This window comes from Hippoglossus stenolepis, chromosome 9 (genome assembly GCF_022539355.2).
Source record: "Hippoglossus stenolepis isolate QCI-W04-F060 chromosome 9, HSTE1.2, whole genome shotgun sequence".
Taxonomy (NCBI): domain Eukaryota; kingdom Metazoa; phylum Chordata; class Actinopteri; order Pleuronectiformes; family Pleuronectidae; genus Hippoglossus; species Hippoglossus stenolepis.
The window spans coordinates 25,865,527-25,888,532 of NC_061491.1; the positions used below are offsets into that span (position 1 = coordinate 25,865,527).

Genomic DNA, 23,006 nt, shown 5'->3' on the forward strand with positions numbered 1-23,006 from the left:
GCCTGATGGTTTTAATCAGTGTGTACCACTGAAAGAATCTTACTGAGCTCAAACACAACCACAGCAGATTGTTATTATTCTGTCGAGCAGCACATGATGTTCGTTATTTATGTGAGCACATGCAACGATCTTTCAAACAATAACAACCCACAACTCTCATAATATCGAGTTGAGTCCGTCTCCATTATCTCCAACATGTCATATCTTTACAGTTTGACGTCTGAAGGGCCACATGGAAACACTGCCTTGACTGAGCAGGTACAATACAAACCACGGTCACAATGAGTTCCAGAGGGTCAAAGGTCAACTGGGGCCTCCTGCTCTAATTTGTGAAGTTTGTTTTTCAGTAAATCATCCAGGGTGTGACCTGTCTCTGTCTCAGGGTGAGTCCCAGCCTCGGAGGCCCTGCAGGGGATAAGCAGGTTTAGAAAAGGGCCTGATGGAAAAGATGGATGGATGGTTGCTTATTGGAGTTGATCAATTAATTTCTGAAAAAGAAACCCGGGTCATATTTGCTGTATTTTCACGTTAGTTTATAGTTTATATCATTAAAAACATCTGTATCTGGACAAATATGACAGGACAATAAAGGATTTCAGAATATTAAGGAGGTTAATATGCATTCAAATAAAATAAAATCCTGAATATGCTCTGATTGTGTGTATGATTTTCTTTATGAACCAGATAAAACGTTTTAAAGTGCACATCTGTATGTTGTCAAAAAATGAATCAAGACATTGAATGATTCTTAGAACATTGTTGAAAAATAACAAATAAAGAATAAATTAGATTTTTTTTCTTTATGAATATGATTAAAATTTGTTTCAAGTGAACTTTTGTATCTTGACACAAAATAACTTGTGACAATAACAGTATTGTTGTGACGTTTGATTCAACTGTAAAACAATAATAATGATAATAAATAATAATAAAAGATAGTAAGTCATAATTATGAGATAGTAAGTAATTAATTTGATAAAGTTTCTCATTATAATGACTTATAAGGACCTTTATTTTATTCCATATATATATTATAATAATATGTAAAATATTTTCTGCCATCCAGCTGACAGGTACTGGTGCTGCGTTTACTGCCTGTACAATAAAACACGGTAATATTTAGCTTTCACGTGGAAACATTTGGTTTTCTTAACATTTAAAAACTAAAAAATAAACCTCTAGTTTAATTTAATTTAATCCCACAGGAGACAAATGTCCACTGGGTTTTAAACCAGTGATGTAACGTGGTGTCAGCGGTGTTTTGATGTCACGTTAAAAAAAAAAGAAAAAACCGTGAAGTATCCGAGTTTCCCCACGGCCCCTGAAGGCGGCGGCCGCACCAGACCGCCGTACATTGTTAACGTTGATTTTCTGTTGTTCAGTCCGTCGGTTTGTGTCCGTGAGCCCGGAGCCCGGGTCCCCGTCTCCCGCCGCGACACCCGCCCGAGCCCCTGGGACCGCACCGGACCGCACCGGACCGCGGGACCCCGACACCGGACCACCGTAAGAGACTCCACCCGGTTATTCACCTAACGTGTCTGAGGTAGTTCACCACCGGAGGAAGCGCGCGGTGGCAGCGCACGTTACCGTGTTCGGGAATCGACCTCGGACTGCGTGTGGTTTTAGGGAAAGCTCGTGGTTTACCCGGGTTAACACAAGCGGCGTGTCCCGGTTCCTCCCGGGTTGTTAGTGGGGGGGGAAAGGAGACGTTGACTTTACCGGGGGCAGGCTGCTCCGGGAGCACCGGGAGGAGGAGGAGGGAGGAAGGAGGCGGAGGGCGGCGTGTTTCCCATGGCTACACCACGCTTCTCCCGGGGGGTTGTTAGCATTCTCCCCCCCCCCCGACACACTGGTAGTTTTATGGCTGTTTTCTGTTTGTAACCCGGCAGGTGTTTGACGTGAAGTGGCGCCTGGAAGGAGAGGAGGCACCGGGAGGAAGAGGAGAGAGCAGGCACCGGGAGGAAGAGGAGAGAGCAGGCACCGGGAGGAAGAGGAGAGAGCAGGCACCGGGAGGAAGAGGAGAGCAGGCACCGGGAGGAAGAGGAGAGCAGGCACCGGGAGGAAGAGGAGAGCAGGCACCGGGAGGAAGAGGAGAGAGCAGGCACCGGGAGGAAGAGGAGAGCAGGCACCGGGAGGAAGAGGAGAGCAGGCACCGGGAGTCGTGACGTCGCCCCGGAGGTGCAGGTTCATTTTCCTTTTGTTGACCCACCGTGTTCTTCTTCATCTTCTTCTTCTTCTGAAACACACATATTTTCTCCTCCAGTCACATTCGAGGACCTTTCCGCTTGGTCTCCACACCCCCTCCACACCCCTCCACACCCTGGCCATGATGAGGGGCACTGTCGGCTGTAGCCCTGCCCGGACCGGGGGCTCCCGGTAGGGATGGTGCCGCTGTGAAGAGCCGGTGCGCCGTGTGGCTCTCCGCGGAGGGAAGCGCCTGGACACCATGACTGTTTTCAACCAGGAAAATGTTGAGGAATTTTACGAGATCGGAGACGAGCTGGGCAGGTGAGTTCCTGTTATTGTTCTCGTTGCTTGATGCGTGTGAACCGGAGCCTTCATTGGGGAGAAGGTGGATGGAGATGCCGGGGGAAAGATCTTCTATTCAGCCTTGCATTGTGAATACAGCCCTGAATACTGATCCTGTACCAGTGCGTTTAAAAAATATCGTGATTCAACATCTGTATGCTACCAACCCTTTGTGGAAGTGATGTCATTAGCTCCGGATATTGTCCTGCAATTAACACGAGGGGGCTGTACGTGACAAAAGCAAATGTCTGAGTCAGTCGCTGCTGAGGACATTCTCCTGAGTTCCTCCTGCCAAGCCAAAGTAAAAACAATATCCCAATGAGCCCATGAGAGAAAACAGCAGGAGATTATCCGGAGTCAACATGAGGAAGTGGGGTGTGTTGATGACGTTTTTTAACACGTGATGGATGGAAAATGTAAGGCTAACCATACATGTAGATGTCAACTTGGAAAGATCAGGGCTGATGTCGGTGTGCGGTACGTAGATTTGCGTACTCGCCATTGCCTGACCCGGCAGCTTTGACAATATCGGAGACAATTCCGAAGATGGCATCTCGAGTCCTAACTATATATTTCTATGCAATGAAAGCATTCAATCAGTCCATACACACAAACCGTCGTGCATCCTCTCACTTTAGCTCATAGAAATATCAGAAAACATTCCCAAATCCAAAGATATTCACTTTACAACCATGTGAGAGAAAGGACCTCAGCAACGTGTCAAGTTTGAGCAGCTAGAATTGGCACAGTTTGGTGTTTTTGCTTCTAAAATGATCATTAATGATTTATTTTCAACTAATATAATGGAGGGAGGAGGGATTTGTGCAGTTGTAAGAAGATCTATGGAAAGAAAAATGAAATTACTGATATCCACGTTTATTCAGGAGGAAAATGCAGGATCACAAATTTCCATATTCTGCATCCCAACCTCAGTTGTAAGTTTATTAACAGCTGGAAGTAAAGATCCTATAAATGGTTGAATGTCCAGTTTCTGTCGTCGTCGTCTTAAAAGATAGTCTGACCATAAATAATTCCTGAACGTCTTGTATGGATTCACATAGAGCAGTATTTTCTCCCCAGTGAGATACCACGAAGTCATCCCACTAATGGAAGGGGTGTGATAAAGAACTGTGGGGGGGGGATAGAAAAGGTTGGAAATCACTGAATTAATCGTCTAATCGTTGCAGTTCTAATTTTAACCCTTATACTATATCCAGAGTGTCTTAAATGTACCCACCGCACTGCATACAGATGGCGTTAGTCCAACAAACACTAATGCATACTCTCTAATGCATAAGTCAACCAAGCACACACACACACACACACACACACACACACACACACACACACACACACATTATAGCTTGTGAGTGGTTCCCTGCTCCTGCTTCCCCCCCCAGTCTGACTGCATCTGATAAGCTCTGATTAATGCAGTCTATAATGCATCATTGTCAGTGATGAAGAGGGTAGCGTTTACTGTAGCTGCCCCCTTGCAGGTTTTATTGCAGGGGGGGGGGGGGTAGACGGTATCACTGTGCGTCTTTACCAGGAGAGGATTTACTCTGCAGCTCGGCTCGACAGGAGGGATCAATGTAGATGAAATAGTTTGACAGGACGGCTGTTTTCATTCTTTGAGGGTTTTTTGTTTAATGGAAAGTTGCTCAAATGACAAAGCAGCGCGGCCACACAAAGGCTGAAGAGTAAGTGATATCCTTGATTTGCTGTCCTGACAATAAATATGGCCGCCTTGTTTCCAGCTCATCTTTACTACTAGGATGCATTTGTTAGCACAAGGAGGTTATGTTTTTCGCTCCCTGTCCGTTTGTTTGTTTGTTGGTTTGTTTTTTTGTGAATGGATTTCCCTGGAACTTGGTTGAAGGATGGAACACGAGCCAAGAAAAAACCCATTAACTTTTGGCACAGATCCGGACAAAGTGGCTAATCGTTATTGCTTTCGTTAACATCGCAAATTTGGACATTTTCCCAGTAAATAACTCGTCATGACAGCTCACCAAGATTTAAGCCACAGTGTCTCAATCACCCGGTGGGTTCTGGCAGCACTATAGGTCATAAACCCCACCTCCTCCATGTTACTGAATGGGACAGGAGCCAATAAGAAGTGAAAGTACATGTTGGTACAAGATGGTCTCTGTCATTTTAGGTAGTTCATATCATACTCATATGCCCAGTCCAGTAAATTTGGTTTTAATTGCTTATTGGATGCGGGGAAACATCATGACTGACAGCTGAGACTGACATTGTTGCAAGATGACAGGGATATTTTATTTCTGGATAGTGGGAGGATGTGGACAGACGTTGTGCGTCTTGATACACAGTCTATTGAATTTAAGGGGACTGTTTGCTCTTGGCGGAGTTGTGCGCTCTACTGAGTGCCATTTGCCACAGTGGATTGCCGATGCCTCCTCGTATGACTTTCAGAAACCTGGAAATGGATCTCTAACTGTCTGGTTATCAAAGTGACACGTGTTTTCCAAAAGCAACCAATTCCTTTCTTCTCTCCTGGGACCTGTCTGGAAACACAGCTTGTCCTTTTTTTTCGCGCTCACCTTCCTGCACTGTAGTGGAGAGTTTAAGTTGCTGTAGCTGCTTCACTATGCTACCTTGGTAATGGAGACGATTGCGGAGCTTTGTGTAAGGGGATTGAATTTCTGGCTGGAGGTGAAGAGACGTCTACGTGTTTGCGATAGTCTCATATGGTCGCCATTCCAACACCAGGATCTATTATTCTCTAATGTGGTTTGATAAGGAAATCGAGTTAAATCATGTTATCTGCCATCATAATATAGTCATCTTGAATTTTCGAATATTCTGAGTGTTGAATTATATAAACCACACATTTGCTCTTCTTGTAAATATATCTCCGCTCCATGCAAGCTGATTATTTTAAGGATTTCCTGAAGAGACTGTAGAGCTATGCATGACTTGGGTGGAGCTCAAGACTACAGCTTGATATGAAAATTAATATTCAGCCTATTTTGATATCTTGGTTAATCTATGAAATCCCCCTGGATACAAATGCATATGGTCTTCAGCATTAGCCTACTTTTGAAACTGCATCCACTCATGAAGAGAAATGAAAAATAGTTTTTGAATTGGCTAATATAAGGGATACACTTGTCCACAGGTAGAACAAGTCACTGGGCTTTGTGCAAGTTATACAAACAAGTGGGATGAATGAGTGATTAACGGGAACTCATAAGCCTTCAGTTAAAGAATAGTGGCACATTGAAGGTTATGCATTGTTTTTTAACAGGCTCCCAAACTGGTTATGTGTTCCAGGTCCCTATATTCTCTACCTAGTGCATTTATTCATTGACTAGTCAATCATCAGAAGATTTATCTCCAAATGCAACTATTTCAAAGAGAGATAAACCTTTTTTGGTTTCATATAATTGTGAACTGAATAGTTTTTGTTCCGGGCAGGATGTTGATGTCGCTGCTGGCTCTTGGGAACCGAGATAAGCTTCTTTTTCATTTCATACAGCGATTAATCATAAAGATACCCAGCAGAATAATCGATAATAGAATAAAAGTGACCAATTTCATGCCAAGGAAGATGAATATTTAGTGTTTACCCCAGAATGTTTTTGTCATGAGTTCTTTTAAACCATCATTTGATAGACAATCTCTGCACTTTAAACCTATACTGATTAATTCTAATGTGGCCAAGCAGCTCCCAGGTGACTCCCTGCTGTTGTTTGGGGAAACGTTGAAATCTGGGACACTGAGCAGCCTTTATAATGAACAGTGCCTTTTCAAAAGGTGCAAAAAAACAAGTCTAATTGTAGGTTTTACCAAGTAGTTTTCCATGGCAGAGAGAAACCCCCATCACGTCAGTGGTAGATGTCACTGACGGGCTGATATCTGATCTTCCATACGTGGCCTGTATCAGTCTTGAATATCAGCAAACCTTTTATATGTGTCTAACCATAGAATGCAGTCATTCAGGATTACCTCAGCCCCGGTTAAAAACACGAGCAGCCTCCGAGCCTGCGTGAAGAAACGGACGTAGGAGAATCACTGTTGGATTTTCCTTCACTTTCCATGTTGTCATTCGTTTGGAGACCCACTGACTCAGCCACTTTCTGACCGTCTTGCAGAGAGAAAGATGTTATTAGCCGACTCTGGTATGCATGCGGTGCTTCTTTCATCTGGTCCACAGGGCAGATGGACACTTATTTATTTTTGCAGTGCTCAGCCTCTGTCATTAGTCTGCATTAATCTGACCGCTGTGTCTGTGTCTCTCTACCAATCGGCCCTCGTTTAAGGTGTGTGTGTGTGTGTGTGTGCATGCGTTTGCCATCCATGGAGGAGGAGGAGGGACTGGTGTGCTTCAGAGTGGATTCTGCAATGCAAATGAACAAAGTCAGCATGAAAGCGTGGGACTACATTCGGGTTATTCCTCAGCAAAATCACCCCAAAGACACATTTCTATGAATATATAACAGGATTATATGCTCTACATCCACACGGGTTCCTGTGTTAAACTGCAGAATTTCTTTTTTCCCCCCTCAGGAAACTGGTCGTCTTTATGCTGACATGTAAAAGATAAATAAATAAGTACAGAATATTCACTACAGCAAACTGTGACATCCTTTTTTTTTTTGAGCACCAGCCAATACCGTACATACACTCTGTGCAGACAGTGCCCCAGCTACTGACCTAGATATACCCCCTACTATGGGTTGTATTATTGGGTGGAGGGGCAGACTCTAGCAGGAGTGGCCTTGATGAGACTTGTCACTCACCCGTCCCACCCTAATCCTCCCCCCTCGACCCCGGGGAGCTGCAGCGCTGTCACATGAATGCAGTGTTACCACTTTTCACTTCTGAGTCCAAGGGTTTAGCTTTTCCTTTCACCAGTTTCAGGTTTTAATAAAAAAAACATCTTCAGTTTGAGAGGCAAGTTTTTAAGGTTAGACACTGGAAAAAAGAGACAATGCACAGTCTGACTAAAGTATGTGATGATAGTTCCTGTTTTGACATTCAGTGGAGTTCAGTTGGATCTTTAATGGCTGTTCGGTTGATGTCACACAATACTGATTGAACCTGGAACCACCTCATGAAATCTTTGTGAAAACTATATATTAATGTGTTACACACTTAGGTTAAATCCTGTAGCTCAAAGGAGGTGATTAACTTTACATTTTCACTGTGATGCATTCGAAATTAAAGGTCACGGGTGGTGATAACCAACGGTCACACTCCAGTGAACTCAGACGTTACTGAACAACCAGACAGTTGATTGGCACATGATCTTTCTGCCTGAGGCAATTAAGGACTCAACTAACGATTATATTCATTATTGATTTAAAAAATGCAGATTATTTTTCCTTAATTGGCCGACATATTCTTTGAGCTGTCTGAGCTGCAAATGAATTTTGCTCTCTGCAAACTGTTGCAACAGAAAACACAAATTTACAGCTTAGATACATTTCTGAAAAGTGGTAGTAACCTCAAACAGTGAGCCCTACTAATAACTGGGGTCAGAGGTCAATCTGAGATCTGCCTATATGCATGTATGACAATGATAACACTCATTGTATGACCTCATTGCAAGACACGCCATATAATTTGGATGAAATTTGGATAAACTCCATTTAGTTTACGATAAAACCTGGTGAGTCAGTGTATTCATTGACTCGATTACAGCAGCACTGACCTGCACTTTAATACCCTGCACGCTTTAAGACCGAAAGCCTTTTGATCCGACTGTTCTCGAGCCCTGACTCCTGCTGGAATTGGGAATGAAGCCCATTTGGTTTGGGGAAATAGGAAATCACCCAAGCAGTGACTCTATCCTTTCACTTGACATGCCTGGTTTGGTGTTTTATGCACGGTGGAGCCGAAGCCTGGTGAAGCCGAGCATCTAACCCTCATTAGTATGTAGCCACACTGAGCCGTGTGATCAGCATAATGAGCGAGGGGGTGTGGGAGAGGCGGATGCAGATGCAGAATTCTGTGAATGCAGTCTTGAGAGATGAACGGTCATTTATCAACCATGTGTTGAGACTGATCTTATTCAATACAATCCTGTCTCTAGAGCGGTTTTCAGATATGAACTCCAGAAAATATCCAGTCCCCAATTTTGCAGACATTTTGGACAGTTTTCCTTTCCCCGTATGAAGAGCGCAGCAGGATAGTGTTCGGGTTAGAATATCAAATCTTGTCTCTCCAAGTTAGGTGTTTTGACACCTCTTTTTCATCCTGAGATATTTGTAGTCCTCCAGTTTCATGTTTGTTTCGTGCTTGAGACATAATCAACACACCCACTCGCTGGCTGTTGATATTCTAAACATTTGCCTGCTCTATTCTCAAATGGGCTCCAGACATTTTACTACGGGTCTGGCAGGAGAATATCCGAATGATAGATTTAGGCTTTGCCGGTGTGGAACACAGTAGCTATATACTGCATGTTGGATATCTAGACACTTTTATTTTTAACAGCCCCACACAGGTGCAGAAAGAAACTTGGAGAACAGGAATTATTGGAAGCATAAAACCAACTGTGTTATCCTGAGTTAGCCGTTGAGCCCCCCTAGCGAGGCATCAGGTCGTTACTTGCAGAGCTGCACTGAAGAAACTGTTCCAAACAAATAAATTAGTGGTTAAATTCTCCAATAATCTGTTAGCCAGGATCTCAGCTCCTGATAGAAGTCACCACTGCTGGTCTCCTTCAAAGGCTTCGGGTCAATAAGCCAAGCAGTGACCACATCTGTGCTCCGTTGATGCGTCACAAATTGGCCCACAATTCCCGCTTAATGCCTGAGATCAGCGGGGAATCACCGTCCACTTTACAGCCACAGACATTTCAAACAATCGCCCTGATCTACCTTTGTGTGGTTGCAACTATCCTGCATGTATTTACATTTTAGTCATTTAGCTGACACACTTATTTACCCACTGACACTAATCTTCAGTCTGAGTGTTGCCAACGTTATGTAGTAGTAGTAGTAGTAAGGAGAGCGTGAGTCAGAGAGGCATGATGATATCCCCATGACCTTAAGATCATCATGTAAGAGAGCAGTGCTAGAAACATAAAAATAAGTAAAGTAAGAGCTAAGAACCGTAAAAGGTTTGTTTGTCTTCAGACTTGGTGGAGAAATGATTAATTATAGAATGATGCACAGTTACTGGTGGACAGGTTTTTCTTTTTGTTCTCCGTGTCTCTCCCTGGATGACTTGAGCCTCGCGAGCTCGTCTGTCAGACTCCTCAAATTGCGGTGAGCTCACACGTCAAATTGAAATCTGACTCATTTGGAATGTCCTCGAGGAGCGTAATGAGTTATTTTCAATTAACGTCTGCAGTCAATGGAGGATAATTGGATCCCTGCCAACTGTGTTAGCGGGTGAATGGCTTGAGTGTTACGCTCTTTACATGTGTGTATGTATATATATGCATGTGTGTGTGGGGGAGCTACAGCCCTTTGTGGTCAATTAGCAGAGATCTTTGGGCAGTGGAGCGTTGAACCTGAGGAACTGTAGCTGTCGGGGGGGAAAGACAACTTTCCTCCTTTCTTTCTTTCATCCTCCTTGAGTTACTCCTGCACTCTCCCTAATACGCCGTCACAAGATCTGTTCCCCTGCAACTGACACTAATGAATGTGATGACTGTACATGAGTTAACCGTACGTTGACATTCCATTGACCATATATAACGTACGGTTGATCAAAAAGAACTGGGTACAACCGTTATTCTGTGTGAAGGGAGTGGTGCAAACCTTTTCTACTGCAGTCAAAGGATGTTATTTAACACTCCTTCCAATGTGTTATCATTAGTATATATATATTTTTTTGGCTTTGTAAAATCTCTGTTCTCACACATGCTCGCCCACTTAACTCGAAGACAGTTCCCTGGGAGGATGTCAAACTATATACACTTTGTTATATGAAGCATTTTCAGGAAGTTAGATAGAGATAGTACTGAAATAGGCAATGGAAATTGATTTTCTCCATTCAAACTGAAAGACTACTACCTCCCGAAATTGACAACATGCCGATGACAAACGCACGGCCGTCTTTAAACCAATCAATGTCAAGTGTCTGGCCCACGCAGGTGATGACGACAGGACGTACGTGTGTCATACAAAAACAATAGAACAAAGAAAAGAAGCGTGGTTCAGACTTTCAGGTGTGAAGATGAATTAAAACACTGCCCTTGGCTGTTTTCTGTTTGGTAGCTTTTCATTCGCACACTGTATTTGTCTGGAAAATCCTCTTAAACGTAGGGGGTGACGCAGAAGCAGAAACAACGTCTTTGTCTTGAATAAACATTCAAAGTTGTGGGTATTTAATATTGGCCGTCTGCGTATTTGAGGATAACAACAAACCCTGCCACCTTGTCGAGGACCTGAGCTGCAGTTGTAAAATGTTGGACATGTGCTGTGTGGAGGCTGTTGTGTGTGTGTGTGTGTGTATATACATCAGAAAGTCCGTGCAGGTTTGTTGTGGGGTGTTAACGACAAAATGTCAAAGCGGCGGTCAGCAGTGTTCTGTCCTGTCAGTCAGTTCATGCAGGCAGTGAACACGCAGGTTTAATACTAAAGCCTGACTCTTCTTCATGTTGTGTCTGCGTTTGATGTTTAACAGCAGTTTGAACAAGGAGCCCACACGTTTTCCACACATGAAACTGAAAAGTGCATTAATTTTGACGCACTGACCTTTTCTTTGTGAGACGTTTTCCAAAGAGTGTTTTTCTTTGTAACACTGAGAAAACCCAACCGATGCCTCTACACTCTCTGATGGATGGAAGTTTTTTTTTTTGCGTGGGTTCATTTTTACATAAGATAACGTGAAATAAAGGTCACTGGTTTTAAAGCTCATCTATTATCAGCATCAGTCTATTAGCTGAAGCTTCTGACTGGAGCAGCACAGGCAGAATACCCAGTGGTTGTTGGGAAACCTTTTGATTGGCACCTGGACAGCGATGGGTGTTTTAGCTATAAAGTGAATCAAATGCTGTTCCACCGTCATGAGTTTTTTAATTCTGAGCTCATTTAAACAACAGGATCTGCAATGAGCAGCAGGTTTTAGCCTCAGAAAAGCCATTTTCAAACTGGGATTAGAAATACGATTTAAGGAGCTACGTGCAACCTTGGCACATAATAATGTTAGAGCTTGTGTCTGTGTTCCTGTCGGAGCCAAACAGAGCTCGAAGGAGCCATTAGTCTCTGTTTGACTTGTCATAAGACATTATCAATGTTATGAAAGCAAAAGCAGCAGCCTGGTTACTTACTAATTTACCTCTCTGCACAATGTAAAGGTCAGTGGAGGAAGTTTTCTATCCCTTTCAACATAAATTTCTAATAGCGACCGGCATTACATTAGAGTATAGGCTGTGTTGAAGTGCCTCTTTGATCATCTCTGTTTGTAAGTGAGGTGTAACGAGGGAGTGGACCAGGACCAAAGCTTTGAAGAGGCTGCAGCGCTTAAAATCATACAAATAATCATCAAATCATGACTCACAGGGACTGGCTAAGGTTGACTACGTTTTCTTTTTAGCTTATTGTTTAGCTGTCAGTCCAAATATCTACTGTGGTTTTTCCCTCTGAGCTGTAGCTATTGTTTTTGGCCTCAGTTGTGATTTTCTTTAAAGCTTCAATAACTGCTCAGCACAGTCGAGACTAACTGATGCAGGCAGTGGAGAATTTAGCTTAAGGGGTCGGATATTTCCTTCAGAAGGTGGTGGAACCAAAAAGAGTGATAGAAGAGAGAAAATGTTGGAGTTGCTAACCCGGGTAGATGGAAACAGATCTACCACTGAAAGCTCAAATTCAGTTATTGCTGGTTATATGTCAGTATTTGATTCATAACGTATTCATGCCATCAGAAATGACACTTTTGAGCAGAATCGAACCCAAACGGAAAGCTTCCTCTTGTTTGTTAGATGCTACAGCGCCCCCTAGCTGAAATGCTCACACTGCAGCTCGTGATTGCGTCGCATTAAAAACTCCTGACTTTGAATAGCTCCAAATATATGCATGCTTGATCGACCATGTTTGGGACTCAAAGGTGTGTCAGTTGGCCTGGAATCAACTGAGCATGAGCGTCATGCATTTGAGTTTTATCTTTCTCATGCGGTCACTTTCCTGGACTCTCTCTTCTGCTTTCTCTTCCTCTAAATGTTGCCTTAGTGCTGCTTGAATGTCAGCAACATTCAATGATATTCTCATGACACAAATAAAAGGATATTATGAAACTTTCCAACCATTTTTCTGCTTAATCCTCTCACAGTGTCATGCCAACCATTTTCTGTTGCCTGTTTCTAGGTGGATCGTTGCTGTCGTTCTGAGTTGCCTTGGCTGTGTTCATGCTCAGACTGTTATTGTTTGGTTTCCTTGAAGATCAGCGGCCCCTTTGTGCCGTCTCTGATGTGTTTCTGCTTTAAGATGATCAAAAGAAAGGGCAAGGGCTTCTCAAAACTCGGCTCACTTTTAATTAATGTCTGCAAGGTCAGGACTACAGGTGAGGGAGTTCAGCTCTGTTAATCTCCCAGTCGTTTAGTCATGAAGTGAAGTCTTCATCAAACATTTGTACGTCATCACTCGCCTACTCGTCAGTTTGTCTCATAACAACACATCAGCACACAGCGTCTTTTGCCAAACCTACAAAACCAGTCTGCGCGCCTGCCGACTTTCCTTGAGTCATGACGGAGTTAACTGCCTCGAAACCTGCTGAATGTCAGTATCAGCAGACGTATAGGGGCCCTGTGTTAAAGAGCAAGCACAAAATAAAACAGACGACGGATGGACCAGCTGAAGCACCAACAGCCCCCCCCCCATCCTCACCTCCTGCCACCACCTCCTTGGTTGTCAGAACAACCGTCTTGCACTTCTTTCAATTTGTATGCGCTGCCTGATGTCATGTGTTTAACAAGCAGAGCACATCGGTATTCGCAGAAGAACAGGTGAAGCAAAGCCTTCCCTTGTCCTGAGGACCAGCTGAGAGGTGCTCAACCAATACCACGAAATGTCAGACTAAGTGCAAACCCGAAAGACTGACGCTGACGGCGATTACCTCCAGTAATCTTTAACATTGTGAGGTTGGGTGTTTGTTTTCAACATCTTTCTCGAATTCTCAGATCATTTTTCAAGGATCTTGATTTTTGAAAAATCAGGCATGTTTTGGGGACTGTTATTTGTGAGTGTGTTTAATTCCGTGCAGATCCAAATGAAAATCTGGATATTGTGACGTTAAACGTGGTTTCATAAGGGGCCTGTTGGGGCCTTTGTGGAGGAATGCACGCTACTGGGTGCCCTTATAGTTAATGAAAAATTGTGAGGATCCAAGATGTGTTTGATATGATCAGTTAAATAGATTTAGTGTAAGAATAATGGGATGAGAGTTGAATATTGAACCTTTGTGGTTCTAACTTGAGATTTGAGTTTAGAAAACCCGATATTTTTTTTAAAATTTCTCATCTGTGTTACTAGTTACTTGCTTGAAGACACATGCCCTGGGTTCAAGGGTACATAAGTAGAAGGACATAATGTTGATCTGAGTCATAATCACACTATGTTCTGTAAAATGTGAACAGGAAAATAAAGCAACTCATGTAAACATCATAATTGAAATAATGTTATATTCAGAAAAAAGGCCAAAAGTCTGAATATTGCTGTCCATGTAAACCTAGTCAGTGTTGCTGCCTCATATTAGATAAGTTGGATTGTTTAAACCGTCATGACTACATTGATAATTAGATAAGAGGAACTACCTCTGCTAACTAGTTTCCTGGGGAAATCACCAGTAGGGTTATGTTCCTGTTTCTGGTATGTAAAGTGTTACCATGAGAAGATTTTTAAAACAATACTGAGGCCAATTTGGAAAGATACTGGCAAGTCAGTGTCATTGAGATGTGAGAAAAGGTGAAAGCGTGACAATCCTCAGTGTGTCAGTGTGTGAAATCTGCAGTGATGCACGTGCCTCACTCTGTCTAAAGTGATTCTAATCAGTCCCGCAAGTTTATTAATATGGATTTTAGTTGACGTTTCGTGTCCACTGAGAGTTTTGTCACCAGCCAAGAGTCTGACTCTGACTTTCAGATTTACAGAATATGTGCATTAAGCCGTAGAACAAGCTTGGATGAACTTCAATTATCCAGTATTTCACATTTAATGTTTTTTATCAGGTTGTCGCAGTTATCGCCACATGATTAATTCATTCTGTTGGAGGATGTTTGATCTATTACATCAAATCAAATCCCTGGGATCATGGTCACATCTGTTCTTTGACAGTAAAGACCTTTGGGGAATCTCGGAGGCTGTACATCATAACAGCTCTGTGGATGCTAAGAGAAACCTTTCACCTCTCTTTACCTTTAAGCACAATGTTTCCATTGTTGCCACTGCCTTAAAACCTGGGGGCTGGGGGAGGTGAATGACATTCCTCTGACACATTGAATGGCTTCTCACTGTGGCTGCTAGACAAGGGCAAACACTGCCTGCCTCTCATTTAGCTCCCTGTCAGTAATCTGTCTGTCAGTGCTGTCGCTCGTATACTTTCTTAAGCTGCGACTGTCTGAGTCTGTACGAGACCGAGTTCACGTTGATCTGTGAAACAGCCGCGAGTGGAGAAAGTCTATACGCCTATACCCTGCAGCCGTGTTAGAGCTAATGATGTCCCAGTGGCCTCGGGGGTTTAAGGTGCTGAGCTTCCTGGATCAAGTCTGGCCAGTTACGTTCAGCAGATATTGTACCGTCATTATCACCCCACATTATTTTACTGTACTCTACAATGTTTTACTGAAAGAGAAACCAGACCTCAAACGACTTTTATATACTGAAAATGTAAATTGCATGTGCTGAAATCTGAATTTTATTAAATGCATAACATAAATAAACCAAAATTGCATATCTTAACAGGATAAAAACCTGTAAATTCATATCATTAACTCATCTTGCACCGCATAAGTATAGTTTTTAAGGTCTCCCAGAAGCGTTCAAAGATAGTTTAGCCATGTCAATCAGAAACTGTGTCAATATTAATTATTATATATATATTTGTGGCATTATTATACTAAATAGTAATAATAGTAATGATCGAATAGGTGTTGGTGTTAGAAAAACTCCATCAGGACATCCTGACAAAATCTGTATCGCTACACAAACACACTCTCACACACGCTGTTTCCGCCCACCCAGGATTATCTATCACACTCTTCCTTCCTCCAAACAGCGCTGGTTCCTCTGCTCGGTGTCTGAGTCCTGTTGCCGTGGTTACCCTTCTGCTGTACACAATGGGCACGGTGGTTGCATAATGTTTTTCTGCCGGTGCCGTTTGCGGGCCGCACTACAGCTGAGTGGGCAGGGAACAGTCCGTGGCGTCCTCCCACACTTGGCTCCGTGCTAATGAAAAGCTTGGCCTCACCGGGGAGTTTTCACACTGAATCGTATCGGATAGCAGAACGCCACAGACCCTCCGAGGTCAAGGTTTCTGTCCTGCTGCAAACACACATGCTCTTTTGGCTTCTCTGTCACTGGTTGAGCTGGCACCAAGGGTGCGTTAAATCTATGAAACTCTTTGTTTCCCATTAGCATAATGTCACAGTAGTGATGGAGTGATGTGTCCTTTAACTTATCAATGAGCACATGAAGACATGTTTGTATAGGTTCTGTTTTAAATGTGCAAAAAGGAGAAAATCCACACACCTCGACGCTCCCGTTACAGGGATTCCTCTCCTGAGGAAGAGTCTGGTGCTCTACACGACACTACGACAAATAAAATCCTTTAATCATGATTATTTCCTGGAATAATTGATTAATTTTTTGCTGAAAAATATCTAAACAATGTGCTGATTTGCCTTTTTTGTCCAACTAGATGTGTTTCTGTCACATAAACAAACGAAAGAAGCAAATCCTTTGGTGAGAGGAAATTTGATGTTTTAAAAACTACGACTAGAGCTGAATAATTTGTTTTTATTTTGTCTTGACTCAGCCTGAATCAGCACTGAAGGGAGGTACGCCCGTTTACAGTTGGTCAACAGTATGCAGTTTCTCTTCTGTTTTTTTTTCTGTTCTCTCATCTATACTTAACATTTCCTGCAGCACAGAAACATTCGTCAAAAGCAAAGTGTGGAAGTGCTCAGGACCGTTATTGCCTCCAGCTCTGAAGGAGCAGTGCCACGATGCGGCGGATTTGGCCAAAGGATGGCGAGCTGTGCACGGGGGCTTCATTCAACCCACATGAGCCAAAGACAATTTAATTAACCAGAGAAGCAGGACTGTAATTGCAGTGACCAGGCGCATTTTAAGTGATGCCTCACACAAGAACAAAGGCTGTTCCTTCTCTTCTTTTTATGTGGAGATGTGGATGGAAAATAAACCTGACCCAAATAGCTTTTTTTGGGGGGAAAATGGGCCTGTAGTTTTTTGGCTGCTAAAATCGGTTTCAAACACCTTTTTATTGGGGATCAATAGATCCAACTGTGAACAACTAGAAGAATACGACGCACGCTTATGTTGAGCCAAGTTTTAAAATTGCACCGCTTTCTTTCTCTTACACACTCTCACTTTGTGTTTAGCTTTTCAACCACGGGGATTCTTATCCTAAAAAATATTAATTTCTAATTCGACAGGCAAAACTCACCATCGCACTGCACGTCGTCCCCTTTTCTTTTATAAAGCTTCCATTAAACGTTGTCTGAGGACTTTTGACACTTGGTAAGAAAGTAATTAAAATGTGAAAAAGCAGCACACTAATTTAACAATTCATGAACTGACTCAGTTTCTACGTGCTGATTAAAGAGAAGGACAATTAATTCAGTTTATGTGAATAAACATTCATTAGTGTTTTCCAGCCATTTGTTAAACTTATAGTGTTTATGATAAAATATTGATATAGAGCATCCTCACACAGGCTTTTCACATTGTGTGGGGTGTGTGAAAACATTATAACACCATTTAGGCTAAATGCATACTAACATGTTTTAAAACGGCATTTTAAAACTAAAATTATCTCCGTCCAGACAAGCAACAAGACAGTGGCGACAGTTGAAAGAGAAGTTACACTGTCCTAATTTTACATCTCCCTGTTTATTTTACTCACCAGGGACTCAAAGCTTTAAATATAATGTGATATAATGACATTACAGGTTTTAACCACTGCAGGATAAATGTTGTAAAATGGTAACCATGGGTCTGCTGTGCTATAATTTGGTTTTATAGAGACCTACGACAGCCCTGCCACTCTTTTCCTCTCTCTCTGTGTCTGGCTGACATGACGTTGCCAGATCCCATCAGCAGAGTCACCGAGCTGCATAAAAGCTGCTTTGTCACAAAGCCGACGGGCATCGAGACTCACGCCAGATTACAGGACCTCACTTTAATCTGATAGCGACTTTATCCAACCTGAAATGTGAACCTGTGTTAAATGACAGCAAATCCTTTTTTCTGTACATCATCTCCAAAAAGCAGAGTCCAGATTAAACCATCAGATGTGTGGCAGCAGCGTAGATTACGTATTTACTGGGATTATCACAGGGATAACCACACTGCAAAAATACCGTTGGTGCAGAGAGACAATTGAGCAGCAACTTATAAAATCAAGATTCTGTTTCATTATTTTGTCGATTTATGATATATATATATAAAATACTATTTTACTACTGTTGGTGGTATATAGACATGTTAAATATGCATATAGTGTTTTGAGGTTATTTTGCTCTTGTGCCTTGACTTTCTATTTTCTTATTCCTCAGCCTGTTACCCTGTGTGTTTTCACCCCTGTGTGTGAGTTTGTGTGTCTGTACACATTATCTCAACAATGCATGAACAGATTTTAACCAAACTTGCTGATCGGTCATGGGGGGGAGGGCGACTCACAAACACGGTACACTGTTACACAGCAGGGCCAATGTTGAGCTGCTGCCTGCAGAGAATCTTATGCTTGTTGCCTGTACTTTCACAGTGAAAGTAGTATCTACGAAGTTTATGCTGAATTCTGCCTGCCTATGGAGAACAGTAAAAACTACATGGATGTTTTAATGGGCCACCAACATGGGCAGGACCTGTCTGTGCTGGCAATGACCAGTCTGACTGACAGACCGGTCAATGTGTGTGTGTGTGTGCTAGAGAGAGAGACAGAGAGTGGGACTAATACTATGAGATATTTTATAATGTGTAAAGAAATGTTTGTATCATTATACAAACTGTGGCGGTTGCACATACGCCTACTGCTGCACAGTCGAGATAATTAATGGGAAACACTATAGTGCTGCGTATTAACATACATGCAGGGTATACATCACCTCTCCAATACTTTTTATTAGGGCCGAGCACCGAGGTGAGAGCCCTATTGAAAGTGAAAGGATTATTCTTATTATTATTATTATTATTGTCATCCAAATGAATTGGCTTTTGAGGGCTTTAACATACTGAACTTCTTCCAAACTTTGCACAAAATTAGAACGTGGTGAAAATTTACGTATTCTGGAGTAATTTGAAATGGGCGTGGCAAATGGCTCAACAGCCCCCTGAACACAGCCCTAGGTTCCCTTTGACCGATCTTCACAAAAGTAGCCCAGGTGTATCGTGACCAATCATGAAAAAGTCTCAAGGAGCATTATGAAAACGCAACAGGAAGTCCGCCATTTTGGTTTTAGTGGCCATTTGGCCATATTCCACATTTTTACTTTGATGTACTTGTCCCAGGGCTTTTATCTGATCAACTTCTAATTGAGATGAGTGTCATCACAACAAGACGGAGATCAAAACTAACTCAAAGAAAATTTTCGTCACAGTGTGACCGTGGCGTGGCGTCAAATTTGATTACACGCCATCAAAACACGAGGTTCTGTATCTCGACATCGTGGTCCAATCGAGTCCAAACTAGACACGTAAGACAAGAGTCCGCCTGATGACATCTACACAGAAATCATGACTTAAAATCACAGCGCCCCTGGTGGCAACGGAAATGTCTTGTTTTGGAACGTCTTCACGTGGAGGTATTCCTCCTCACCATTGCCGCAGCCACGTCAAACCTGTGTCAAATGGGTCTCAAGACATTGATAATGAAGGCATAAGATTACTGTAACTTTTCGTCAAACGCCATAATAGTGGCGTGGCGTCAAAGTTCATCACCTCGCCGTGACACGAAATTACTATAACCGGTGTTGAGGTTCAAACTCCTCAAACTACATTTGTGTAGCAACAGCCCCCTGCAGACATTCAGATGGTTTTAAGAAATGGGCTGGCATAATAACTGACTAGCCCCCTACAGTGCAGCCCGGCACTACGATTGCGACATGTACAAAATCGACAGGACATGTGTCTTTTCATAACAAACAAATAAGTCACTTGGATAGATATGCTCGACCAAACAGGAAGCCCGCCATTTTGACTTTAGTGGCCATTTTGGCCATATTCCACATTATACTTTGATATACTTGTCCCAGGGCTTTTTCTGATCGACTTCAAATTGAGATGAGTGTCATCACAACAAGACGGAGATCAAAACTAACTCAAAGATCGATTTTTCCTCACACGGTGTGACCGTGGCGTGGCCTCAAAGTTTGATTACACGCCATCAAAACACGAGTTCTGTATCTCGGACATACATGGACAAATCGAGTCAAACTAGACATGTAAGACAAGTGTCCGGCCTGATGACATCTACACAGAAATTATGACTTAAAATCACAGCGCCCTGCTGGCTACAGGAAGTGACATGTTTTATACTTTGATGCACTGCTCTGGCTGCTTTACAATATACAGCTCAAAAGAGCTCAGTCAAGTCATTTGACCATGGTCAGAATTGTGACATTTCCTCAAACCGTGTAAACGTTGAGGTGCGGAGATCATCCTTCGCCAAGGACACGATGTTGTCATAACTACAGTGTGCATTGTCCTATCACTGCCAAACTTCTGTCACAAGATTATAGTCCAAGCCTGAACAGCTCCATGTGTCAATATTTCTCAGTGTCATGCGCCACCTACTGATTCGCCATGAAAAGGAAGTACATTGTAAATCCACTCTGCATTATCAACCGGCTCGAACTGCTGACCTATGATCACAATCTTGACCTGAACACATCCGTATATTAATATTAGTTCAGGGTCATAGCGCCACCTACTGATCGGTGTGAAAATTAAGTTGTTGTAACATTGTCGATTGACACAAAATTGCTCACGCTACATCAGAGCCCTACTTGAAGAGATATATCAGTCTGTAGGTAATAATAGTGATGGCGCCACCTACTGGCAACAGGAAGTAAGCTTTGTTTTACAACTATCGTTCGATTTACATAAAATGTTCACAGTGTGTTGTGCAATTGAGGCGTGGATCGTAATGAGCAATCAGCAGGCAGGATCGCGTCGCCACGGACGCAGAAGAAGCGCTTGTCCTCGCCGCAGTCGCTAAACGCGCAAGCGGAGGCGGCGCTTGTTTGATCGCTCTCTCCACCGACGCAACAGGCTTCAACGTGCGGTCGTTATTATTGTGATCAAATGAATTGGCTTTTGAGGGCTTTAACATACTGAACTTCCAAACTTTGCACAAAATTAGAACGTGGTGAAATTTACGTATTCTGGAGTAATTTGAAATGGGCGTGCAAAATGCCTCAACAGCCCCCTGAACACAGCCCTAGGTTTCCCTTGACCGATCTTCACAAAATCGTAGCCCAGGTGTATCGTGACCAATCATGAAAAAAGTCTCAAGGAGCATTATGAAAAACGCAACAGGAAGTCCGCCATTTTGGTTTTAGTGGCCATTTGGCCATATTCCACATTTTACTTTGATGTACTTGTCCCAGGGCTTTGTCTGATCCACTTCAAATTGAGATGAGTGTCATCACAACAAGACGGAGATCAAAACTAACTCAAGAAAATTTTTCGACACGGTGTGACCGTGGCGTGGCCAAAGTTTGATTACACGCCATCAAAACACGAGTTCTGTATCTCGGACATACAAGGTCAATCGAGTCAAACTAGACACGTAAGACAAGAGTCCCGGCCTGATGACATCTACACAGAAATCATGACTTAAATCACAGCGCCCCCTGGTGGCAACAGGAAATGTCTTGTTTTTGAACGCTTACACGTGAGGTATTCCTCTCACCCATTGCCGCAGCCACGTCAAACCTGTGTCAAACGGGTCTCAAGACATTGATAATGAAGGCATAAGATTACTGGGACTTTTCACAAACGCCATAATAGTGGCGTGGGGTCAAGTTCATCAACTGCCAGGACACACAATTACTATAACCGTGTTGGAGGTTCAAACTCCCTCAAACTACATTTGTGTAGCAACAGCCCCCTGCAGACATTCAGATGGTTTTAAGAAATGGGCGTGGCATAATAACTGACTAGCGCCCCTACAGTGCAGCCCGGCACTACGATTCGACATGTACAAAATCGACAGGACATGTGTCTTTTCATAACAAACAAATAAGTCACTTGGATAGATATGTCGACCAAACAGGAAGCCCGCCATTTGACTTTAGTGGCCATTTTGGCCATATTCCACATTATACTTTGATATACTTGTCCCAGGGCTTTTTCTGATCGACTTCAAATTGAGATGAGTGTCATCACAACAAGACGGAGATCAAACTAACTCAAGATCGATTTTCCTCCACGGTGTGACCGTGCGTGGCCTCAAAGTTTGATTACACGCCATCAAAACACGAGTTCTGTTCTCGGACATACATGGACAAATCGAGTCCAAACTGACATGTAAGACAAGTGTCCCGCCTGATGACATCTACACAGAAATTATGACTTAAAATCACAGCGCCCCCTGCTGGCTACAGGAAGTGACATGTTTATACTTTGATGCACTGCTCCTGGCTGCTTTACAATATACAGCTCAAAGAGCTCAGTCAAGTCATTTGACCATGGTCAAATTGTGACATTTCCTCAAACCGTGTAACGTTGAGGTGCGCGAGATCATCCTTCGCCAAAGGACACGATGTTGTCATAACTACAGTGTGCATTGTCCTATCACTGCCAAACTTCTGTCACAAGATTATAGTCCAAGCCTGAACAGCTCCATGTGTCAATATTTCCTCAGTGTCATAGCGCCACCTACTGATTCGCCATGAAACAGGAAGTACATTGTAAATCCACTCTGCATTATCAACCGGCTCCAACTGCTGACCTATGATCACAATCTTGACCTGAACACATCCGTATATTAATATTAGTTCAGGTCATAGCGCCACCTACTGATCGGTGTGAAAATTAAGTTGTTGTAACATTGTCGATTGACACAAAATTGCTCACGCTACATCAGAGCCCCTACTTGAAGAGATATATCAGTCTGTAGGTAATAATAGTGATGGCGCCACCTACTGGCAACAGGAAGTAAGCTTGTTTACAACTATCGTTCGATTTACATAAAATGTTCACAGTGTGTTGTGCAATTGCGGCGTGGATCGTAATGAGCAATCAGCAGGCAAGGATCGACGCTCGACGGACGCAGGAAGAGCGTTTGTCCTGCCGCAGTGCGCAAACGCGTGCAAC

The 23,006-nt window shown here is 42.9% G+C and overlaps 1 protein-coding gene across 2 annotated transcripts in view; it reads left to right on the forward strand.

Moving 5' to 3' along the window:
* The first annotated feature begins 1,318 nt into the window (after positions 1–1,318).
* The window catches only part of dapk1 (death-associated protein kinase 1), a 67,810-nt gene continuing 46,122 nt past the window's right edge, over positions 1,319–23,006 (forward strand). The window contains exons 1-3 of one of the 2 annotated variants that reach the window (XM_047341251.1): positions 1,319–1,503; positions 1,890–2,178; positions 2,264–2,508. In XM_047341251.1, the coding sequence (XP_047197207.1) occupies positions 2,447–2,508 (62 nt within the window). In that variant the 5' untranslated portion in view covers positions 1,319–1,503; positions 1,890–2,178; positions 2,264–2,446. The remainder of the gene's footprint in view (positions 1,504–1,889; positions 2,179–2,263; positions 2,509–23,006) is intronic. The other variant, XM_035165918.2, reaches the window with a different exon arrangement.